The following is a 24,266-nucleotide window of genomic DNA, read 5'->3' on the forward strand; positions in this document are numbered from 1 at the left end:
GCACTGGGAAAAAAGTGTGGGGAGGAAGAGGTTATCCTTCTCCAGCCCAAGGGATGCTGCCTATCAATTTACCCACTTCAGACCCAGGAGAGGTTTCTGTGAAACACGGGGACTTCTGTTGGATTTTTGAGAAAGGCTTGGCATCTCACAAGTAGTCAGTGTCCTCTTGGGCCACTGTGGGGAGCCTGTGCCGGGAGGCGCACAGGGCACAGGGAGTGCACCAGGCATGGCCTACAAGTGCAGGGCGGGACTGTGGCTCTGGCCCCGCCCCACGCTCACAGGCCACGCCTCTACCCCTCCCCTCAGGTCATGCCCTGTCTGGTCTCCAGCTCGCAGTTCTGGGAGGTCGCTGGTGGTGCCTTTGGCAGTAGGGAACCCTGTGAGCGGAAAGGTGGGGGGCATGGAACCCCTTGGTGGACACAATTGGCAAAGGCTCCCATTTCCTCAGGACCAGCCTGCATCTCAGGCACAGCGAGGAGGACCCACGCACTGAGCGCTCTGAGGCTGAACCAGATCAACCAGCCCACCAGGATGGGGAAGTAGCGAGCTGTAGTCCTGGGGCTCTCTTTCACTTAAAAACAGTTAAACTGTAAAAACTGGTTTTCAACATTTTCCTGCCTCCTTTTGCAAAGGAAGGAGCGCCCTTGCTTCCTCCCAGCTGATCAGTTTGGCCCCTGAGTCCTGAAAGTTTCTGACCACCCGCCCCCCCCCACCTTACTCCTTCCCGGAGAAGAGAGATCTAGAATGTGCCATAAGGCAGTGTATCTAGTGAATCCACTGTGTCCCTTGGCTTGCCCCCTCCCCCACTGGAAGTCCCACCAGGCATGAGACCTGTTTGCTTTGCCCAGCTGCATTCCCCAACACCTGGCCCAGGGCCTGCCCTAGGAGAGGTCAGTAAACATTCCTTAGGTGAAGAACACAAACTTTACATTTACAGAGAGTAAGAGGTGATTTTTTTTAAATCACTGTTCTATGTCCTTTACCTATTGACTCCTATGCTTCTCACAGCTGTCCTACAAGGTGGGTACAAGCATGTCCTCATTTTCACAGATAAGAAAACTGAGTCACAGAAAAATGAACTTAACTTACTGGGAGGCAGAGAAGCTGAGAAAGGAATGACATCTGCTCTCATTCAGCAAACCCAGGATGCCAGGGCTCCTTCTTAGACCCCTCTTCCGACATTTTTTTGGTACTTGATGTTGGACTTGAGAATGTTGGCTTCAAAGATCAGCTCTACCATTTGTTGATACTGTGACCTTCTGCAACTCTAACCCAGACATCAGTTTCTCCATGGGCCCTGGAGAGCGGTGCCTGATCTTTCCTTCTCTGCCCACAAGCCCTTTAGGAATCCTTTCCTTGGCTGGATGGCAGCTTCTCCCAGGGGCAGGAGAAGTTTTGGGTTGCAATCAGAGACTTCCTGAATCCTCCCCTCACTCCTCCTGTGGCTTTGGCTCTGGGCAGGGGCTCCAGGGCCTCTCACAGTTGGTGTTGGAGGCCAGAGCTGCCTTTGTCAGCCCCAGGAGGCCAGCCAGCTTTTGCCCAGGTCTAGGAGATGGTTTTATTTTTCCTGTGTGTTGCAGCTGGAACCGTTTATAATAGGAAAAAAAGAGAATGATCAGGCCAAACAGCTGGAAAATAAAGAGACTTAAAAACAAAAGGGCTAGGCCTGTTCTTCTCCTGTGGAGGCTTTGATTGAGCAGAAAATTTTAGTTCCTTTCTGAAAGGCATTTGGGCTTTTTAAATCCCCTGCAGGAGCTCCCTCTAGCCCCTGGGATGCCAGGCCCTGGCATGTCCCAATATACATGACCAGGATGGGGCCAGGCCACTCAGAGAAGGGAGCAGCAGGCCCTAGGAAATGTGCACCAGACTGGGTCCATTGGGGCCTTTGACCCCACCCACTCTGCTCCTCTCCCAGTGGGGCCCAAGACCCATAACCTTTCTTTAGTGGCCTCTTGCCTGAATTTCCTCTGCTCCCTCTGGCTATAAATGCTGGCTGGGTGCCACTTGGGCCAGAGGGTGGGAATGGACTGCTTCTTCATTCAGAGAACCAGAGAGATTTTGCAAACAGGGAGACTGAGGCAGAGAGAGCTTTCCCCAGGCCATTCAGGAAACCTAAACATATGGACTTGTCATTTTCCTGTAAATATGAAAAACAGCTACCATTTCTTAAGCACATATAATATGGAAGGATGTAGTTGATAAATCCAGGAATTTACCTGGCAGAGGAAAGCCAGCGATCTGTCTCTCAAAAATATTGCATGGCTAGCTCTCTTCTAGTTTTATTTAGTTCCAGTTCTTGCAAATGAGCCTCTTCTTTGTGTGGCCACCCCTCACCAGGGTCTCAGCTACATCTTATACTGATGAAGGAGCACTATCAAAATATATCTAATAGCTGGGCATGGTGGTGCACACCTGCCCAACTACTCGGGAGGCTTAGGCAGGAGGATTGCAAGTTCAAGTCCAATTTCAGCAACTTAGTTGAGAACCTGTTTCAAAAGAAAAAAAGGGCTGAAGATGTGGCTCAGTGATCGAGTGCACCTTGGTACCACAAAATTAAAAGGGCTGGAGATGTAGCTCACTGGTAAAGCACTCTAATTACCAGTACTACAAAAAAAATAGCAGCAAGCACCTACTAGGTGCAAAGTGTCGTTTGCTAGACTAGACATGTTCCAGCTTTACCCCCTCTTTTCTCTCCACACAGCAATGAGCCCCGTCACTATGGTGCTACCCTTTCAGGGCACCCCGACTATGACCTACTTCCTCCAATGAGAAAACTAGGCCCTAACTCCTATAGTGTCCACTACCTCCTGTTGGTTTGTTCAAATATGTAGATTGATTCACTGATAAAGACAGAGTCCTCATGATCCAATCACTCCACTAAGCCCTGCCTCTGAACATTGCTGCTCTGGGGACCAAGCCTTCAAGATAGGAGCCTCTGCAAAAGCTGGTAAACAGCACGGCCGGGATTCGAATTCAGCCCTGCCTGGTTCTTTACATTATATGAGCCTCTGTGCTATGTGGCAGCCCTCTATGTCCAGTGCCCACCTCTGACCTCTAGGCATTGTCCTGAAAATTACTCCAGTCACCCCTCATTCACTGGTCAGGGAGTAGGCACCATGATGACATGTAGGTATATATCAAAATCTAGGCCTCTGTTTTGAAAGAGCTTTTGGTTTACTTGGGCAGGCCAAGCTTTCTACCCCTGGTCCCTTGTCCAATAGAGAGCCTTTATGTGACAGTGGTTGAGTGCACTGTATATGGATCCCTCGTCTATATGCCAGCCAGGATGCTGGTCTTTCTCTTGATGACATCATTGCATTCCGAGCATCTGTAGTGCACAGGGGATGCAAAGGGAGCAGTAGAACCAGAGTGGATGACAGAATTTCCCTCATTTCTGCTGGTGGGTATTGGTTCCCCAAAAGCATTCCATGTGTTCAGCTGAGTTAGAGACCACACTTGCTGACACCTCCCTAGTATTTCTTGTGGGCCTCCGCACCTAGGAGATTCTTTCTATGACAGTAGGACTGGAGGTGCAGAAAAGGGCTATGTACACAGGAAAAAAAAAAGTACCCATGCCGGGTGTAGAGGTACACACCAGTAATCCCAGCTACATGGGAGGCTGAGGCAGGAGGACTGCAAGTTTGAGGCCAGTCTGGGAAATTTAGGGAGATGCTACTTCAAAATAAAAGGAAACAAACAAACATTTTAATTTTTCTCAAAAAGATCTGAGCCAGTTTGGTGCTTCTTGGTTGATTCAGATAACAGTGTCATAAGAGAGGTTAGAGTCAGGTGTGGTCTCCTGCTGCCCTACAACCTCTCTGGCAGGTGATAGTGAAGGCAAATGTTAGACCAAATTTGCTACACGAATAAGAGGCATCACACAGACATTCAGCAGCAAAGTGGGGTCTTTTTTTGTTTTTGGGGTGTGTGTGTGTGTGTTGGGAATTGAACTCAGGGGCTCTCAACCACTGGGCCCATCCCCAGCCCTATTTTGTATTTTATTTACAGACAGAGTCTCACTGAGTTGCGTAGTGCCTTGCCTATGCTGAGGCTGGCTTTTTGAACTCACAATCCTCCTGCCTCAACCTCCTGAGCTGCTGGGATTATAGGCATATGATTCTGGGCATGACAAAAGTGGAGTTATTTAAAAGATAAAACAGGCCCTATAAAGTAGGTTCAACAGCTCAATGAAGTTCCAGCTCCATGTTTCTGGCTATCTGCCCACTCCCCAGGGTGAGGAGCCCATCACATTCCTAAGCAGGCTTTGGTGTCCTCAGAATTTCTACTCATAGCTGGACATAGGATGGCCTGAGGCCGGAGATGTGTGTGTACTGGGTGGGTAGTTACCCCAGCCCCACTGGCATGCAAGGTAGAGAGCATTCTAGACTCTGTTTGTTAAACCATAACACAAAGGCCTTGGACGTCACCAATGAGAGCCCATTTTTAAGTCTACCACATTTTTGTTCTTTGTTTTCTAATGTGATAATTAAATTTATTGGTGGCTGAATGATCTACTCAAGACCAAAGGATGTGTGACTAGTCCTGGAATGTGTTCTGTTGGCAAAAGTATAAATGGCAGCCATACCCCAGAGGAAAAAACCCCAACATGGTGCCTAAGGACCTCTTCTTCCTACCTTCTTCTTTTCTGCAGTGGTGCGAAAAGTTCCCTCCAGTGTGAACTCTCCCGCCAGTGCCAATTTCAAATCTCACTGGCGGGGAACCTTAGCCCCAATGAAAACTAATTTCTGGGCTCCGGAGCTGATATCTAGAAGAACTTGTCAATAAACGGGTTTCCTGACATTTTTCTAAGCCCTACCATCTCCCCCTTAGTTCTATATAAGCACCAGCTTTTTGCAATAAAATTGGAATTCTCCCGGCGAAGTGTCTTTGCGTGGGGAATTCATTCATTCTGGTGCCCCATGTGAGGATACGGGTGAGCTCTTGCCAACAAGAGCACCGTCTGCCGCTCCACCCAGACACTCCACCCTGGTCCTTGGTGGGTGTTGATGGATCAGTTGGGAGACCTGGGGCAGGCTCCTCACCTGTCAGAAGCAGAAACACAATCAGCTGTGAAATAAAAACTTGAATTCTAATTATGAAGTTGTACATATGGAGTTGCCAGGGTGTGTTGTGTTGGTGACTGATGGTGGATGAAGAAGTCCTGTGTCTGGGGGAAGTTTTTCAAGGCTGGAATGCCATACAGTGTGCACTTACAGGAACATTAGCTTGTCAAAGTCATCTTCCATTTTTTTGGGGGGGTTACCAATAATTGAACCCCAAGAATTGAACCTAGGAGCTCTCAAATATTGAGCCCCATCCTCAGCCCTTTTTGCATTTTATTTAGAGACAGGGTCTCACTTGGTTGCTTAGGGCTTCGCTTTTGCTGAGGCTGGCCTCCAACTCGTGATCCTAGTGCCTTAGCCTCCCAAGCCACTGGGATGACAGGCCTGCGCCAGAGCACCAGCATGATAGATGTTTCTTTAGTGCTGTTTCTCTCAGTGTTATTTGGTACTTTTTGTCTTCCAGTGTTGCTCTTAAGAAGTCTGATTTCCAGGGTTGGAACCTTTCTTTCTGAATGTTTTGGAGGTACTTTTGTATAGGGCGCCTTTCCCTGATTTCCCATTCTTGATGTCCACAGGGCTTTCTGAGTCTCACTTTTTGGTTTTATTCGTATGGACAGTTGCCAGCTCTGAACGCCTGAGCTGTGGGCTGTTCCTGTTCTCTGTGTGCTGTTTCTCGAAGTCCAGCTAGGTGAGATTAGCTCTGCAGTGATTTTCAACCTGGGCCAGTTTTGCCCCCCAGGAGATATTTGCCAGCATCTAGAGAGTCATCTCTTGTGGTTTCAAAATGTGGTGGGGGAACTCATGGCATCTAGTGTTAGAGGCCAACGATGCTGCCAAGCAACCTGCACTGCAAGGCTTTCCCCAAAAAACAGAGAAAAGACTGAAAAATCTTTTTTTTTTTTGGCTAGCAGGGAAAAAACCCAGGGGCACTTAACCCTGGAGCCCCGTCCTCAGCCCTTTTTGTATTTTATTAAGAGATAGGGTTTTACTGAGTTGCTCAGGGCCTTGCTAAGTTGTTGAGGCTGGCCTCCAACTAGCCATTCTTCCACCTCAACCTCCCAAGCTGCTGGGATGACAGGCATGCACCCCCACACCCAGGTCTCAGTTTCTTAATCCATCAAATACAAGTTAATGGGCTGGGATTGTGACTCAGAGGTAGAGCAATCACCTAGGATGGGTGGGACCTGGTTCAATCCTCAGAACCACATAAAGATAAAGGCATTGTGTTTTGTCCAGCTACACCTAAATCAGTTATATCAGTTCAGTCACCTATATCAGTTCAATATTTATTGCTAAGGAGAGGGGTGCTTAACTTTATAATGGCTTGATTTTTGAGCATTTTTAAAAAGTTTTTCTCCTAATATATGGCTGGAACAAAATTAAACTTGTTTTGAAGAAAAAAATACATAAAATTAATGCAACCCTGTTCAAAAGTAAACACCATAAATGTCGGAGTTGCATCTTGGTGGGTATTGATTGATCAGCTGGGAGCCCTGATAATATTAAAATATTTAAAAAATACAAGTTATTTTTCAAGATTACAGGGTATGGAAAGATCAGTGAGATCTATAGAGCTCAATAGAAAAGGGTAGGTATATGTGCCTTTCTTCCATGAGTTTTTTTTTTTTTTAATAATATCATATTTTTTTAGTTGTTGTTGGACACAATACCTTTGTTTTATTTATTTACTATTATGTGGCACTGAGGATGAAACTCAGCACCTCACACATGCTAGGTGAGTGTTCCACCACTGAGCCCCAGCCCCAGCCCAGCCCCTTCCATGAGCTTTTAATTGGAGAAACCTGAACAGACATGGAGCCATTCTTAAACAAGTATTGATTCTATTTGAATGAAAGGGTAATGATCACCCCTTCAGTATTAGATGCAGGGAGGCAGGGATGCTGTTTAGTGGGACACGGTCACTGTTTTGACACTGGTAACCGAGAATGGGGAGTTGGGGGCTTTGAAAGAACAGGGAAGAGACATTCTGGTTAGAAGGTGGACATGAAAACCAGGCACAGTGGCTCACACCTGTAAGCCCAGCAACTCGGGGGCTGAAGCAGGAGGATCTCAAGGTGGAGTCCAGACTCAGAAGCTCAGTGAGACCCTGTCTTTAAATAAAAAATGCTGGGACTGGAGCATAGTGGTGGAGCAGCTGCCTTGCACATACAAGGCTCTGGGTTCCATTCCCAGAACCAGCAAAATAAAACAGGTGGGAAGAGCTTCCTGTGGCCTCTCCTGGGCCTTGTGGTGTTGAAATCACATCCCTCTGTGTTCTGTTCTAGACATTTGCCCTTTGTTATTAGAACACATGCTTTGGGCTTGCCAACTCGGGTGCCTAAGCATTTGGGAAATGAGGCTAACAAACTGACTGGCTAAGCCCCAAAATGTGGTGCCCTGTCACTAAAAGAGGGCCACTGGGTCCAGACCTGGTTTCTCAAAAGAAGCCAAAGAGTTGGTTTTCTACACGAAAGTCCCTAGGGTTCAAAAAATGGCAAGAGCCGGGCACAGTGGCACATGCCTTTAATCCCATTGGTTGGCTCGGGTGGCAAAGGCAGAAGGATAGCGAGTTCGAGGAGAGCCTCAGCAAATTAAGGCCCTCAGTGACACAGGGAGACCATGTCTCTAATTAAATTACCCAATAGGGCTGGGGATGGGGCTCATGGTTCAATACTCCTACAAAAAAGCCAAGTTTAAAGGCACATCTAAGACTACGTGGTCACAACCAAACCATCCTGTGGGCAGCTCATTGGCTCCTTGTAATCTAAAAAGTATTTTAGTTTGCTAGATGAGTCCATCCAGCATTAGCACTATTGTGTGCTCCAGACCACACTGGAAAACAGGGAGAATATCAGAACTAGAACCAGCCTCTGCCCCACAGGCTAGTGGATTTTGCCCTACAGTGTTCACTGATCGTCCCCCAGGTTGGCTGCTCAGAGGTGTCAACAAAAGGGCATTGAAAAGAAAAGCTAAGAGGAGTCTTCCCTGGGCCATCTTTGAAGCAGCAGCTCCAGTTGGCTTTGTCCCAGCAGCTTGGGAGGCTGAGGCAGGAGGATGAAAATTTGGAGGCCAGTCTCAGAAACTTAGTGAGGCCCTCAGAAACTCAGGAGGCTCTGTGTGACCTGCACACTTAGGGTATGACCTCATTCTCATTTCAGAGATGAGGGAGGATGAAATGGCAGTCAGAGGCCATGGCATTTTCCAGTCCTGGGCCCATGTGAGAGCATTTGATTTCCATAACTTCGTGTTTGATGAGATGTCTGTTGCACCTGGTTCTCTTTAGCATCTGCCAACAGAAGATAGGTTACTGAGCATCAATTTATATTTGACCACAGGACATGGTCAGGGGGGGCTTGCCAACCATCTCACTGCTTCCAGATTTGGCCTCATGTATTATGCACTATTTGCTGGCCTTTTAACATCAAATAAAGGTCATGTAATAAATCCTTCCTGATTTATTCATGGTGTTTTTTTTTTGAACCCAGGAATTGAACCCAGGAGTGCTTAACCACTGAGCCCCATCCCCAACTCTTTTATATTTTATCTAGAGACAGGGTCTCACTGAGTTGCTCAGGGCCTTGCTAAGTGGCTGAGAATGGCCTCCACCTTGCCATCCTCCTGCCTTAGCCTCATGAGTCTTAGTGATCACAAGTGTGCAACACCATCTTCAGCCTCTTGAATAATTTTTTTATAGATGGCTTTGAATTATGTTTTCATGACTATAAAATGAAAACCTTTCTTTTCTTGCCTCTGTAGACAGCCCTGGCCCTGGCAATTGCTCAGGAGCTTGGAAATAAGGTCCCTTTCTGTCCCATGGTGGGGAGCAAAGTTTACTCCATGAAGATCAAGAAGACAGAGGTACTGATTGAGAATTTTCGCAGGGCTATCGGTGAGTGTCACGTTAGAGTGACAGATGGCTGCTGCTTCTCCAGTGCTTTGAATTCTTTCATCTTAAAAATGCTCCTGTGATGTGTTAATTGGACTGCTCATGTTCTTTTGGTGCTGTTGACAAGACAGGCAAGAGCAACCAGCCATCCCAGCAGCTTGGAAGGATAAAATAGGAGGATCACAAGTTGGAGGCCAGCCTCAGCAACTTAGTGAGGCCCAGAGAAACTCAGTGAGACTCTGTCTCTAACTAATATATAAAAAGGGCTGGGGACAGAGCTTGGTGGTTGAGGGCCCCTGGGTTCCATCCCTGGTACCTAAATAAATAATAAATAAATAAAAACACTAAGAAATCTACTTGGGAAGCTTTTGATTTAATGGTGAAGGAAAGAAAATGCAGTAGGAGGGCACAGCGTTTGGAAGTAGGGAGATGTCATGGGACCCTGTTTCACCCCCCACAGCCATCTGATTTCCTGGTGGCTGGCACTGTGTCTTCCTGCGGTGACTCTCTGAGGGACTGGCTCTGCCTCTTGATCTTCCCCAGCATGTCAATATAAGCATTCAACTATGGGTCTCTCTCTCTCTCTCTCTCTCTCTCTCTCTCTCTCTTTCTCAACCATGGCCACTGAGCCACCCCCAGCCCCTCTGTGACACTAATGCTGAAATGAAGAGTTCTTATTCTGAACTGTGTTCAGAAGCTAAGCTTTGTGTCTCACTGAACTTAGACTTTTTATTTTTATTTTTTGGTATCATGGACTGAACCCAGGGGCACTTCACCCCTGAGTTCCATCCCTAGCCCTTTTTATATTTTATGTAGAGACAGGATCTTGCTCAGTTGCCAAGGCTGGCTTCCAAATCTCGATCCTCCTGCCTCAGCATCCTGAGGTACTGGGATTATACATGTGCAAAACCACACCTGGGTTTTACGTTTAAAATTTTTCTCTCTGTTGTTTTTTCTTCATTTCTCATTTTCCTTTCCCTTTTTATTTCCTATTTTTCAGGGTCTCACTATGTTTCCCAGGCAGTCCTGAAACTCCTGGGTTCAAACCATCCTCTTGCCTCAGTATGCTGAGTAACTATGGCTACAGATGTGTGCTGTGGTGTCTGGCTTACTTTTTCTTAATTAAACATGTGCCAGTGATTTTATTTAACTCATTAATTAAACATATGAACCATATTCCAACAGCTCAGGAGGCTGAGGCAGGAGGATAGGAAGTTGGAGGACAGCCTCAGCAACTTAGCCAGACCATGAGCAACTCAGTAAAACCTTGTTTTTAAATAAAATATAAACGGGGCTGGGGATGGGGCTCAGGGGTTGAGGGACCCTTAATTCCTTTCCTGGTACCAAAAAGAACCCCCCTAAAAATGTGACCAGTAAGATATCACAATCTTTCAAATACCTGACTATTAATATTTTTAAGAACTCAAATTTTAAAAACACCATTTTTTTTGGCTAGGGCAGGGGCTCAGTGGTAGAGACCCACCTAGCATGTGTGAGGCTCTGGATTCCACCCTCAGAACCACATAAAAGTAAAATTTTTAAAAAATGAAGGAATTGTGTCCATCTACAACTTAAAAAATTTTTTAAAAACCCCATTTTTGTGAGACAAAAATCTTTTATAACTAGTCTTCACACAGTTGCTTCTGTTTCAATGGCTCAGCAGGAACTGAAATGCTTTAAAATTTGAAAAAGTAGAGGTCACCAGTCACATTTGATGAGAGTCACCCCTGGGGTGGGGGGGTGGGGGACACAGCAGGGGCTTTTGATGGCAGCAGGTGAGGAGAAATTTCTAGATTCTGCCACAGAATGAAAGGGCAAGCCGTGGCCTCCCCTCAGACAGGAGCCTTCTGTCCCTGCACCTTTGACTTCCTGCAAAGCTGCAGAGGGAGGGAGAGAGGGTCATCTGTCACCATCTGTGCCACTCCCTTGATGTGATAAAGGTTTCTGTCAGGGACTTAGAAACCCGAGCCAGTAGAAGAAACCCATATCCTTTGTGCTGTCGTGGCCAGAGACAGTGCCTGCAGCCCCTCTCCTGGCCACCAGATGGGCCCATGGTCCACTGGGCCTTCCCCTGTCTACTTGTCACCACTGAGAAACTTCTAGACAAAAATGAGTGGCTGAGAGATGGGGATAACTTTCATTTCCTCCTGGAAAAATTTCATATCACTGTCCCCTGACAGTGAGTATGGGCAGGCATTACATTTGGAGGAATTTCCTCTTTGCAGAATAGAAAAGGTTCTATTAAAAAAATCAAAGAAGGCTTAAAAGCCCAGAATTTTCCAAGCTTGACAGAATTTCTGATACCTTCATGTTGTCTGGGAAATTTCTTTTCTTTTTTTTGTACCAGCGATTAAACCCAGGGGCCCTCAACCCCTGAGCCCCATCCCCAGCCCTATTTTACATTTTATTTAGAGACAGCATCTCTTTGAGTTGCTCAGGGCCTCAGTGTTGTGGAAACTGGGCTCTAACCCATGATCCTCCAGCCTCAGCCTCCAGAGCTGCTGGGACTCGAGGTGTGTGCAGTTGCTCTGGTCTTTGCTTGGGAAGTTTGTCTTGGGGTTTAGGAGCTGGGAATGTGGTTCATCAAACACAGAATGTGGCTTCTCTTTTTGGTGTTTTCCAAAAGGCCAATTTATAGGCTCTCAGGTGGATCCCAGGCAGAGGAGAGCTGGCCCTTAGCTTTCAGTCTTGAGTGTCCTTGTCCTGGTTGGGTTTCTGGAGAAGAGAAGGCAAGGGATGGTGTGATAAGATAATGCCCCCCCCTTGAACAGTGGGAAGGGGCCTGAGTGTCTGATCCTGTGGCCATGTGTCTCAGCCTTTGGGACATTTCTATATCAGCTCACACAGAGCCCGATGGCCACCTGCCAGCAGAAGTCCTCTGTGGCCTTCCCATCTTCCCATTTGTCAGGAGAGCAGCGAGCCTCTTTTTTTTTTTTTTTTTTTTTTTTTTTTTTTTGAGGAGGTGCACCACGGATTGAACCCAGGGCACCTAACCACAGAGTCACTTCCAAGCCACTTGAATTTATTTGGAGACAGGGTCTCACTGAGTTGATCAGGGACTCACTGGGTCCCTGTAGTGTTGCTCTCCACCCATGATGGTGTCTCCGGATTGTACTGTAAGGTGACTTGTCAGTTCTTGTACTGTGGCAGTTTGAAGTAAGAAGGCTGTTGGTGGGGAGGAGATTGATGTGGAGAGAATGATGTTCCTGCTTCTCACCGTGTCCCCATTGGCCATCCCTCCCAGGGCTTCAGATAAAGGAGGCCAAGGAGGTCTATCGGGGGAGGTGACTGAGCTCATGCCATGTGAGACCGAGCACCCCATGGGTGGCTACGTCAAGACCATAAGCCATGTGATCATAGGGCTCAAGACAGCCAAGGGCACCAAGCATCTCAAGGGGAGTTTGTCCTGAACCCTGCCCTCGGCACTGCAGCACCAGGAAGGTGGTGTGACTTCTGTGTCCCTCTTTCCTTGGCCTCTGCACTGTTGATGCCATATGGGACACTCAGGATAACACTGTGTAGTATAAAGGGACACCTTGTAGAGGGCTTGGACATAGGTCCCTTTATGAGGTAGTTCTTTCTTTTCTCATTGCTTCTGGGAGTCGTGTCGTTAGGTCAAGAAATTGCTTCTGCCATCTCATCCCCCACATGATGATCATTGGCCAGCCAGGCACAGTGGAGCATTCCTGTCATCCCAGTGGCTCAAAATGCTGAGGCAGTAGGATCACAAGGTTGAGACCAGCCTCATCAACTTAGTCAAGGCCCTGAGCAGCTCAGGGAGAGTCTGTCTCTAAATAAAATAAAAAATGGGGATGGGTATAGGGCTCAGGTGTAAGTCACCCCTGGGTTCAATTCCCAATAGTGCACCCTCACCTCCCCAAAAAGTCAAAGTGGACATAATTTTGTTTTCTTTTTCTTTCTTTTTCATAATGTTTTTACTCATCCACTGTTGTTATGATTGACTCACACTAGCCCTGTCTCTGTCCCCTACTGCATAGCCAGGTCACCTGCTGAGGGCTTGGGGAGGTATTTTACCTGTGGTTCCTCTCAGCTGTGTGCCCGTGTGTGCAGGTGCCATAAATCTCATTTCCCCTGTTTTCCAGATCAAGGCCTCAGGCTCAGAAAGAGGCTCTGCAGTCATCCTGTGTCCAGTGCTGGCTGAGGGGCAGGGTGACTGTGGGTCCTCTGGTGCTGGGTGACCCCTACGAGTCCTCTGAGCTCTCTGAGACTTAGTTTCTCTTCTCTAGACCACTCTCCATCCACCATAGAATCTTTCCATCTTTCCCCCTTTTATAATTTGATGGTTCTTTGATTCCATGACGTGGTTTCTTGGTCACTGCTTTATGGAGATCATGAAAATGTCATTTCTTCCAAGGGCTATTTTTCTCTTTCCTAATGGGACCTTCATCTCAGGAGCTTGGCTCTGCAAACCTCTCTCTCTTTTTTTAATCCCTCACCACATCCTGACCACCCTGGATTAATGAGGTTCTGAGAAGGTGGCCCCTTCTCAGTAATGACACCTTGAGCCAGTTCATCTGGAAAATCAACCATATAAAAGTGCCTGAGAGGAAAAGAGAAAAATTGTCCTCTTCCCTGTAGGAGAGAGGACACAGGAACACAGTGAAAATTTGAGCCATCCATCAGTCTGCTTTGTCCAGCTTCTTGAAGAAAAGAGTCTAACGGAGAAGCAGAAAATTGTCTTCCCAAACAAAGGTGGTACTCACCTCTGATCCCAGCAGTTCGGGAGGCTGAGGTAGGCTGATCATGAGTTCATAGCCAGCCTCAGCCAAAGTGAAGCCCTAAGCAACTCAGTAAGACCCTGACTCTAAATAAAATGCCAAACAGGGCTGGGGATGGGGCTTGATGGTGGAGGACACCTGAGTCCAATCCCTGGTACCCCCAGCCCCCCACAAACCCAAGTCCTTCTGGGCAGTTTTCCCACATGTATAAGATATTCAGACAGAAGGACCTCAGGTGCATTGTGTGGAGTTTTGAAGTGTGTGAGTTTGAGGGAGGCTTACGAATCTTGGACTGGGGACTCCCCAGCCCTGGTCCTGTTTGCAAAGTGCCCCAAGGAGGCTAGAGAGGCTGGGCCCTGGCAAGCTCCTGGCAGCTCTGTTGGGGTACAGTTGTGAACACGATCCACCTATTTTAAGTGTGTGTGGCCCACAGGATTTGGATGCATGACATAGTTTACACTCCCCATCTTAATTCTAGAACATTGTCGTGACCTTCCAAGGGACCTCATTTCCATGAATGGCCACCTGCTGTCCCTCCCCCTGGCCTTTGGCCACCACATACCGACTTTGTTTTTGGATTGGCCTTTTGGCGGGCCCCTCCTGCTGAGGGAGCCCTGCACTGGGTGTTAGTCCGTGTCGTGTCCCCCGCCACCCCCCTTTGACTCTAGACTCTGTCTGGGACAGAGTTCATGTGTATTTCCACAGGGTGGCCATCTGTAGCAGCTGCTCTGGAAGCTCAGCCTCAGGACCTGTCTGCCATCCGGGTCCTGCAGAGGCTGCGGTCCTTGCCCAGTGCACACCCCTAGGGAAGAGCAAGGCCCAATCGAGCACCATCACCCCAAGATGTGTGTGCACAGCCTGGGTATGAAAGGTGCTAGAATTTGCTTTCTTCTGGTCCTGGGGTTCAAACACAGAGGTGTGGCCATAGTGAACCTGTGCTCTGCCACTGAGCTGGGCCCCAGCCCTAGGGACTAGCTATGTGGTCTAGACTGGCCTCCACCTTGGTGATCCTCCTTCCTGAGCTTCCTGACAGAGAAAGTTTGGGAGTATTCCAACTTATATTTCCCTTCTGAGCTGGACTTCTCTGTGGGTGCTTTTGGGTGCTGTCACATAGAGGAGGAGACCGAGGCCCAGAGAGCCAGAATCACGGGCCACGTCAAATGCAGCCTCAGGTGGCTAAGCAGGAAGCTCTGGTGTCCCTAACCCAAAGACTGGAGCTGCAGTGGTAATCCTGGGGGGTGTTGTGGGGCGTGGCCATGGACACATGTCCCCTCTAAAGGCAGGTGGGTCCCTGTGATGACAATGCTCCTACCACTTTGCAATCATAGAAGGCAAGGCAAGGAAGAGTAATGGTGACGTTCTCTTGTCTCCTGAAGGCAGACACGACAACCCTCAGGTTCACTTCCTGATGTGCTAAGCCCCCAGTCCAGGCTCTTGTGCCCTGCCACAAACCTTTATACCCATCCACTCCTGGGGTGGTTGACTACCTCAGTTGTCTATCTGTCTGTCTGTCTCTCTTTTATGTTTAGTCCTGTGAATTGAATCCGTAGTGTTTAAGCAGGGAGCCAGAAGACTTCCCTTTTTATTTTGCTTTGTATTGTTTTGAGAGAGGCAGGCCTCCAACTTGGTGATCTTCCTACCTCAGCCTCCTGAGTCCCTGGGATGACAGGTGTGCAACCCTGTGCCTGGCCCCTCAGTTCTCTTACAGAAAGGTGCCTTCCCTCGTGGTCAGAAGGTATTGGAATATGCATCATGGTTGTCTGAGTCCCCTTTTGTCTTGTTTGGTTTCGTTTTAGCTGAACCCCAGCATTTTTGAAAGTCTGCAGAAGAAGCGAGTTGAGGCCAGGGACATCATCTACATGGAGGCCAACAGCGGGCCCTGAAGGTATGCTCCCAGGGGACAGTGCCACGCCTGAGGGTCTGCCAGAGGGAGACCTGGGTGACCAGGGAGTCACACTGCTCAGCGGAGTTGGGTGGGGGAAGTTCAGCAGCTGTCCCTTTACCTAAGTCACCTTGGCTTTTCTCTGTCTTCCTGTCCTGGTGACTTCAGCAAGCAGAGTGTTCAAGACTCAAACCCTGTGGGGGACAAGGACCAGACAGCCTTTGTCCCTTCCCGCTGCCCCAGGTGGCATCTTCCATCTTCCTTTATCTCCCTGGTGTCCCTCCCTGAGTCCTGAGCCTGGGGACTAAATCATGTGCCTCCTCCTCTATCTGCTGCTGCATCCCACAGTGGCTGCACCTCCCTGGTTCATGGATGAGCCTAAGGCCTCATTTCACCCATAAATCACCACCTAAAAGAGTCCAGGCTTTAGGCTCCAGTGAGTCCCCTGCATGCTCCTTTATCAGGAGTGAAAAGAAAGAGGAAAGAATCTTCCAGAAAGTCTCAGGTGTTGGCCAGGCGGGTCTGGGAGCCCAGTGTGGCACCAGGCCATGAGGCGCAGGTGGAGGGAGCAATTGGGGTCCTTGGTGGGCAGCGGAGACCTTTCTGTCACTGAGCTCTATGTGGTCCTGGTGCCCCCGGTCTGCTGGCAGAGGCAGGCAGGTGCGACTCCTTGGCCACAGAGTTCACTGTGGAGACCGAGGAGGACATGCCCTGCCCAAGGGTGCTGTGCACAAGAAGAAGGAGGTCATCTAGGATGGGACTTTGCATGACCTGGACGTGCCCACACCAGGCACCAGGGACAGGCCTTGTGGTCCAGAACATTCCCAAAGCCCTGGGAACCAGTTGTCAGGGCTGTGCTGTCCTCCTGGATGTCCTCTGGGATGCTCAGCAATGAGCATGACATGAGCTTCGTCCCCTGTCCCAATGTCTAGATGCTGCCACAGCTGATCTCTGGGCTTGGTCTTCTCCTGGTCGCTTGGCAGCCTGCAGGGGGCTGCTCTCCACCTCGGGCTGGGGGTTGCCAGCAGGAGCCTTCACAGGGCTTCAAACAGCCTCACAGAGCCCCTGACCTCTGCAGAGCTCAAGCCCCAAGTCCTCCAGCTCCCAGCTGGCCCTACACTGGGCCCCTTCTGGACAGAGAGTCAGATTTGCTCTTCATCCTGAAGGGGGTCTCCTCCTCCCCACAGGAATGGGCTTTCTTTTGGGAATCTGTTTTTGTTTGTTTGTTTGTTTGTTTTTTGTCCCATGGAACTTTGCCCAGGAGAGGCTAGAGACTCTTGGGATTGGAGTTTCTTCCTACCTGGTCGGAAGGTTTTTTTTTTTTTTTGTATTGAAGCTTAAACCCCAGTGTGTTTACCCATGGAGCCACATCTGCAGCCCTTTTTATATTTTATTTAGAGACAGGGTCTTGCTGAGTTGCTCAGGATCTCACTAAGTTTCTGAGGCTGGCCTCCAACTTGCGGTCCTTCTGACTCAGCCTCCCAAATTGCCAGGATTTTTAAGACACGTGCAAACATGCACGACTCTGCTTGATTCTTGCAGGTCAGTGGAAACCTCGAGGGGATCCCTCTGAGTTCAGGAACCCCTCATCCTTCCCAGGGGAGCTGTGCTGGGCCTTTCCACCTCAGGCTTCCAAGTTTAGTAACATGAGGGACCCGCAGGAGGCAGGAAGATGGGCTTTGGTAGCTGTCTTAGAAAGTCCTCTCTCCTACAGGGGAGATAAGACATCCTGTGCATGATGGGCCAGTTGATGAAGCCAAAGAAGACAGAGATCACAGGGAAGATGCATGGTGAAGCCTGAGCCTGGAGCCGAGTTGAGGCCCTGCCTCTGATGTGCTCCCAGCTCTAAGAGCTCCCCCACTGCGTGGCTCTGAGTCTTAACTCCCTTTAGAAGCTGTGGCCAAACTGTGTGTTCTGGTCCCACTGAGGTCAGCATCTGCTTCCTTTGAGGTCCCAGAAAAGTGCCGACTTTGACACCAGGCAGTGGGTCTCCCTTGCTCCTTTGTGGACTTATTTTTTTTAATTTTTTAATTTTTTTGATGCCAGTGATTGAACTCAGGGGTTCTCGACCACTGAGCCCCGTCCCAGAATTTTTATTTTTTATTTAGAGACAGGGCCTGGCTGAGTTTCTTAGACCCTTGCTAGGTAGCTGAGGCTGGCCTCCAAATTATGATCCTCCTGCCTTAGCCTCCCCGGCTCCTGGGATGACAGGCATGTGCCACTGCACCCGACTCTTCCCCAATTTTATATCCTTCTCAGGCCCATTACCACTTTATTCCCTGAAAACGTAAGTTCAACATGAATCCACTGTTGCCTTGAAGCCTTGCAGCAGCCTAAGCATCCTCCATGAGTGGTCAAGAGCAGATCCATCTATGAACTCAGTTTTGACAGCCCCGCATCATGGCTCTGGGAGAGGACAGGCCTCAGATCCCAGTTCTTTGGAAACAGCTCCATTCTGATGACAGGGGGTGCTGGTTTGGAAGGTGAGGGCTGGGACCTGAGGCAGGTCTGCCATTCTGCAGGAGCTGGTGGTTCTGGGGGCTGAGGCTGGGCCTTCTCTGACCCTTCTTGCTCGGGTTTCCTGGTGGAGAGGATTCTTGATGCACTTGATGGAAAGTTCATTAACCTGAGAATTGTCACGCAAGGCCCCAAAAAGGGCTCCTTGACTGAGTGTAGCAGAGGAGAATCTGCATATGAAAACGCATCTCCCTGGGGCTCCCAAGTGGGGTGTCTCCGCATAAGGCTCAGGACTCAATGGGGTGGCTCCAGGACACTGCACCCCACACAGCTCCACAAAAGGCTTTTTGTGGCATTTTGGTGCAATGATGCCTGTTTTCTTTTTTTAGATGAGGGTATAGGGATTCAACTCAAGGGCTCTTGACCCCAGAGCCCTGTCCCCAGCCTTATTCTGTATTTTATTCAGAGACAGGGTCTCAACTGAGTTGCTCAGGGCCTTACTAAGTTGCTGAGGCTGGCCTCCAATTTGCGATCCTCCTGCCTCAACCTCCCAGGTTGCTGGGGTTATATGCATGTGCCATCACACCTGGCATGATTCTTGTTTTCAAATGATGACACCAAACCTGGAATGGGTCTAGTACCCAACCTGGGGTCAGAAAGGCAGTAGGAGAACCAGGCTGCAGGGTTGGGTCTGGAAAGAATTGAGGTGTGGAGAAGAGAGCAAATGACATCTCCCCCACTGGCTGCCACCTTGTCCAAGGCGAGATCAACAAGTACATCGACCAGGGCATGTCAGAGCTTGTCCCCAGTATGCTATTCATGTTCGAGGTATACATGCTGGACATCGAAGGCTTCTCGTCCTTGCACTGAGCTCTGGAATCATCCATCACCCCCATCAAAATTTTTGCCTCCGACCGAGGCCACTGTGTTATCAGGTAGGTGCTGCCAGCTGTCCCTGCTCCCGGGGTCTGTCCCCACCTATGACATCACAAGTCTGGATGGGATGAAGGGAGTGCATATTGCCCCTGGGCGACTGAAGGCTGCAGCTGCCCTGTCCCTGATGGGCAGGTTCTCCGCAGTCTTCTGAGGCTCCACAATCCTGTGGGGAGCAAAAGCATGAGGAGGTGGGGCCCCTCTGGTGACTTGAGCATCAGCTCCCACACACTGGCTCCCAGAGGCCAGCAGAGCCCATTAATCTTTAATGAGGACACTGAATGACATTGAACCTTGTCCCTTGGCATAGGTGGAAACACAGGTTTGTCTCTAAATTTGTTCTTCTTAGCTCCCCATGACAGCAGCATGCATCCTGCCATGTCACCTAAACAGGGTGTGATTTTCATTCCTGTGGCTGGCCCTGCTGTTGTGTGTCCCTGGTTGTGTTTCTATGTGAACATAGGAAAGTGAGGTCCATTCATTCCTTTGTCTCTCCCAGTCCCTCCCCTCCCTTCCCTTTGTCTCATTCAATGAAACTCTTTTCTCTTCTCCCGTATTGTGAGTCAGCCTCTGCATGTCAGAGAGGACACTCAGCCTTTGGTTTTTGGAATTGGCTTACTTACTGAGCACGATCCTCTCCAACTCCATCCATAGACCTTCAAATGCCATCATTTCATTCTTCTTTATGTCTCAGTAATATTCCACTGTGTATAGGGACCACAGTTTCTTTATCCGTCCATCTGCTGAGGAGCACCTAGGCTGGTTCTGTAGCTTGGCTACTGTGAGTGGAACTGCTCTAAACACTGAGAATGCAGGTCTCTCCAGGAACAAAACCAGTAAGGAGAGTAAGACCTTCCTGGAGACACAGTGGGGCCTCTGGCAACTGCCTGGCTTCAGGCTGCCATTGAGTATAGCTGCTCAAGGCCGTGGGGACAGGGGTTCAGAATGGCTTCAACACATCTTTAGCACAGTGGCCCTGCTATCTGTGCCACAGCTTGGGGACATTCCTTCCTGGGCCTCTGCGCTGGAGGCCTCCTCGCCTTCCCTCAGGCCCAGTGGCTGCAGTGGGCAGGTGGCGCCCTCGGGGTTTTCTGTCTTCCTTGTTTAACAGGAGCTGGGCCTGGGCCTGCTCAGCACAGGTAGCAGGAGGGCCCCTTCCACCACAGTAGCCGAGGGCCATGGGGGTGAATCCCTGAGGATGCATGCTGGGGTAGGAATTAGAAAAGAACCCTGTGGTTTAAGTGTCTCAGGATGGCTAGAGCCAGAAGTGAACCCCCATTTGCCCAGACTGGCTACTGAGTGTCAGACAGTGGGAAATTCAGTGGCTCTTGATGGAGAAGCCCCGTCTCAGGACCTAGTGGATCATAGCACAAGGCCACCCACGGGTCCCTGCCACTGGATGCTCCCTTGCCCTTGGGATTTGAGCGAGTGACCCAGGCTCATGGGCAGCATTGTGTGGTCTCCCCAAGTCCCCTGACAGTGAATGGACAAGATTAGGGTGAAAGTGCCTCCCGCAGCCTTGGGGGCAGTTGGTGTCAGCCCAGCCAGCTGCTGGGGGAGCTCAGGACACTGTGGTTGGCATTGGGGGCCGGGGGCTCTACAGCCACCACATGACACTGTAGGAGTTCTCTCACTGGGTCCCTTCACTGGGTCCCCTCGCTGGGTCCCCTCACTGAGTCCCACCTGGCTGGCTGAGGGCTCCACATGGATACATGGCACCCCCTGCTGGGAGCCCTGCTCACAGCACCCCCTGGGTCCCTGGCCTGGCCAGCAGGTGTCTTCAGAGGTTGCTGCTCTGTCCACCCTGAGCCCCAGAGAAAGTTCCATGCAAAGTGGCTCTGACCTGAGAACCTGCCTGTGGGGATGGGGCCACGTGGTCTCCAGAACAAGACTCTGGTGCCTAGTCCCAGGGATGTGGTGGAGCAGAACTGAGGGATGTGACTGCTGCCCCCCAAGCCCAGGAGCAGGGGCTGTGACCTGGTGTCCAGGGAGCATGTAGCCCAGAGGCAGGCTGGGCTGTGACCAAGGCTGGACTGGGCCAGGAGCCAGAGCTCTGGGCAAGATGGGGTTTGGGCATGGGCTGAAGAGTATCTGGGACATGGGAACACTATGGGCAACTCTTGACCTGCTGCCCACAGGCTGCTCCCAAGGGGACCTTCCAGCTCAATGCCCCACAGACCCATGTCTGACCCCCGGGCTTATGAGTCACAGGGCGAGTAGGGACAGTGTTGGCTGAGAGTTTCTTCTCCTGAATTCCATGTGGGCCTTTGGGGGCAGTGCAACATCTTAATGGACTGTCCTGACTTGGGGACCTGCCCAGGCCAGAGCCAGCAAGTGTCCACCCCAGATGCACCTGACTTCAAGGCCCACCCCCACCCAATGCATTTAGAGACAGAGTCTCGCTGAGCTGCTTATTTACCACCTTGCTTTTGGTGAGGCTGGCGTCCAGCTACAACCCTCCTGCCTCAGCCTCCCAAGCTGCTGAGATGATGGGCATGGGCCTCTGCAGCATCCAGTCTTTTTAAAAAGTCTTAGGTGGTGAGTCTGGATGGTGGCCTTGGCCTTCTCATTTCCTTCTGTGTGGGGCTAAGGAGGGAGCCCAGTACCTCCTGTGCCAGACCAGCTACAGGCCATAGGCTTCAGGCCATAGGCAGTGGTGTGGCCTGGTCCCAGTGGGAGCCTGTGGCCTGATCCCAGGTGGGGCTTTTACAGCCCTCTGGAGATGCAGCTCCTACACCCTGGAAAGCTCCAGTATTGCTGAGTGTGTCCACAAAACTGCAAAACTGCCACCAGACTAGGTTTTAGAATGCTGCCACCCCCATCCCCGTCAGCTGTCCACAGCCCCTCTGCTGCTGCGTCCTGTCCATCACTCTGACCTCAGGCAGCAGAAGGCTGCTTTCTGTCCCTTAGCTTTCTGTGGCTGTGTGTGGGGTGTGACTGACAGGCTTCACCCCTGTCCTCCAGGCCCTCGAATCCCCCGTGGCTGAGGAACACCCACTGCATGGGGACTTCACCAGCTAATGGATCTGTGCAAGCTCTTCGGAGGGTTTGGCTGTGGGAGTGATGCTGCTGGAGACCTGTGGGGACTTCAGTTTCTTTCTTTTGGATCTGTGTGAAGGGGTGGAGCTGCTGGGTCACACAGAAACTGTGACCTTCCAAGGAACTGCCAGTAGGATGTCTTTATTGCCACACTCCTATCAGGAATGTCTGAGGGTCTTGGTTTTTCTACTTGCCACTTGACATCTGTTAGTGTCCAACACAGATGTCCTGGTAGGTGTGCAGTGGCCTTTCACTTGATTTGCATTTGCCAAGGGCCAGCGAGACTATATTTTTTTTGTTTTACTGACTATTTGTATATCTTTATAGAAATATCTGTTTGTATCCTTAGCCCTTTTTTATTATGTTATCTTTTTATTATTGAATTGTAAGATCTCTTTATATATTGTGGATACTAGACCTTTTCCACATTTGTAATTTGTGAGTTTTTTTTTTCTTTGAGTAGTCTTTTCAGTGTTTGAACAGGGTATTTGACATAAATGAGCTTTGAATGTGCTGGAGGTGTATGTGGCTCAGTGGTAGAGTACTTGCTCAGCATGCCCAAGGCCCTGGGTTCCACATACAGCATCACATACACATACAAAAAACAAAGAATTGCAGTTTATCTGCTTTTTCTTTTGTGTTTTTTGCCTCATATTTAAGATATCATTGTCCAGCCAGAAGCAGTGGCATACACCTATAATTCCAGAGGCTGAGGAGGCTGAGGAGGCTGAGGAGGCTGAAAAGGCTGAGGAGGCTGAGGCAGAAGGATCATGAGTTGGAGGCCAGCTTCAGCTAAGCCCTAAGCAACCCAGCAAGATCCAGTCTCTAACCAAAAATTAAAAAGGGCTGCATCTGGGGGTCCATGGTGGAACCACCCAGCACCAAACAAAATTAACAAAATAGGGGTTCTCTGGGGCAACCTGAGGGTCAGTTGATTACCTGTCCCTGGCTCTGCTTTCTTTCAGTCACCCCCTATCTCTCTGTTGTTGTCAGTGCCCCTTCCCAGTTCCCAGTGTCTTGCCTCAGACAAGCATAGGTGATGGGACTCCTCTTGGCCTTCACAGGGGCACTGAGGACATCCCCTCTCCACACCAGATCCCCCTGCACCTGCTGGACCGTGGGATGATCCTCTGCACAATGCTCTTTTCCCCCCACAGGAGATGAAGCAGGTGCACCCCTGCCGCCATCCCCTCCTGCCTTCACTTTCGGCCCCTCACCACCCTGGGCAGCTCCTGTTACCCAGAGGCTCTGTCCCCTCATCTGCAGGGTGGGTTGGTTACGGGGACATTGTCCAGTGTCCCAGAGCCTCTGTTCCCCTGGGTCTTGCCTGTTCTCACCTTTAACCCCCTTTGGCCAAGTTTGAGGGAGAGAATAAAAATCAGGGACCTGACAACAACCAGGGATGGAACCAGGGCCTTAGACTCAGAGCCTGTCTCCAGCCCTGTTCTGCCTTTGAATCAGAGACAGGGTCTCACAGAGCTACACAGGGCGTCACTTTTGCTGAGGCTGACTTGAACTCACGATCCTCCTGCCCCGGCCTCCCAAGTGCTGGGATGATAGGCCTGTTCTCTAAGCCCAGCTGAAGGGCTTTTCTGGGGCACCTTGCAGCAGTGGTGGTGTGCATAGGGAATTGCTGAGAGCCACAGCTGAGTCAGAATGGCCCCTGGCATTTTGCCAATAGTATTGGTTGAGAGGCAAGCCATTAAGATGATGCTGGAATGATTCAATTGTATATTAGACCTTTACTGTCTGCTTAGACCACCTACTTTGGAGTTCTTGTGGGAATTCCTGGAGAGTTTGCATTGATTGGAAAAGTGCTGGAGGAGGGATTTCTGGTTGGTAGTTCCTGGAGGAGCCGTGTGGCTGGTGTTCAGGAGAGTTCCCTGAGAGCATGTGGAGTGTGCTGGTAGAGTTCAGAAATAAAGTTTGTTCGTGCTCTAGTGGCTCATAATTTGTGCCCAGCAAGACTGCAGCATTTGGTGGCCCATACGGGAAATGCCTGAAGCTTGGAGGTAAGTGAAATTGCTCGCCCCTGAGGGAAGGCGAGAGAATGGGTGACCATTTCAAAAAACCATGTGTTCTTGTTTTGATTTGTTTCGTTTTTGTTTCAAGCTGCCTATCCCTAGAACTTTCTCAGGCAAACTTGAAAATAAGGTTGGCTTAAGGTTTGAAGTTGTTTGCCCCTGAGGAAGAGATAGAAATAGACCACAAATGCACATGTCAAAAAAATAGGAAAATTGATACAATGATTTTATTGTTCCATTTTT

The 24,266-nt window shown here is 49.7% G+C and overlaps 1 protein-coding gene and 1 pseudogene across 1 annotated transcript in view; one reads left to right on the forward strand and one right to left on the reverse strand.

Annotated features, from left to right (window-relative positions):
- LOC143640171 (uncharacterized) overlaps positions 1-228 on the reverse strand; it is a 68,222-nt gene extending 67,994 nt beyond the window's left edge. Inside the window, 1 exon segment of the mRNA XM_077108071.1 lies at positions 77-228. Coding sequence (XP_076964186.1) covers positions 77-228 — 152 coding nt within the window.
- LOC143388307 (ruvB-like 1) lies at positions 227-23,909 on the forward strand (annotated as a pseudogene).
- Positions 23,910-24,266: the final 357 nt, after the last annotated feature.

The sequence above is a fragment of the Callospermophilus lateralis genome, unplaced genomic scaffold (assembly GCF_048772815.1).
Source record: "Callospermophilus lateralis isolate mCalLat2 unplaced genomic scaffold, mCalLat2.hap1 Scaffold_130, whole genome shotgun sequence".
Lineage (NCBI taxonomy): Eukaryota > Metazoa > Chordata > Mammalia > Rodentia > Sciuridae > Callospermophilus > Callospermophilus lateralis.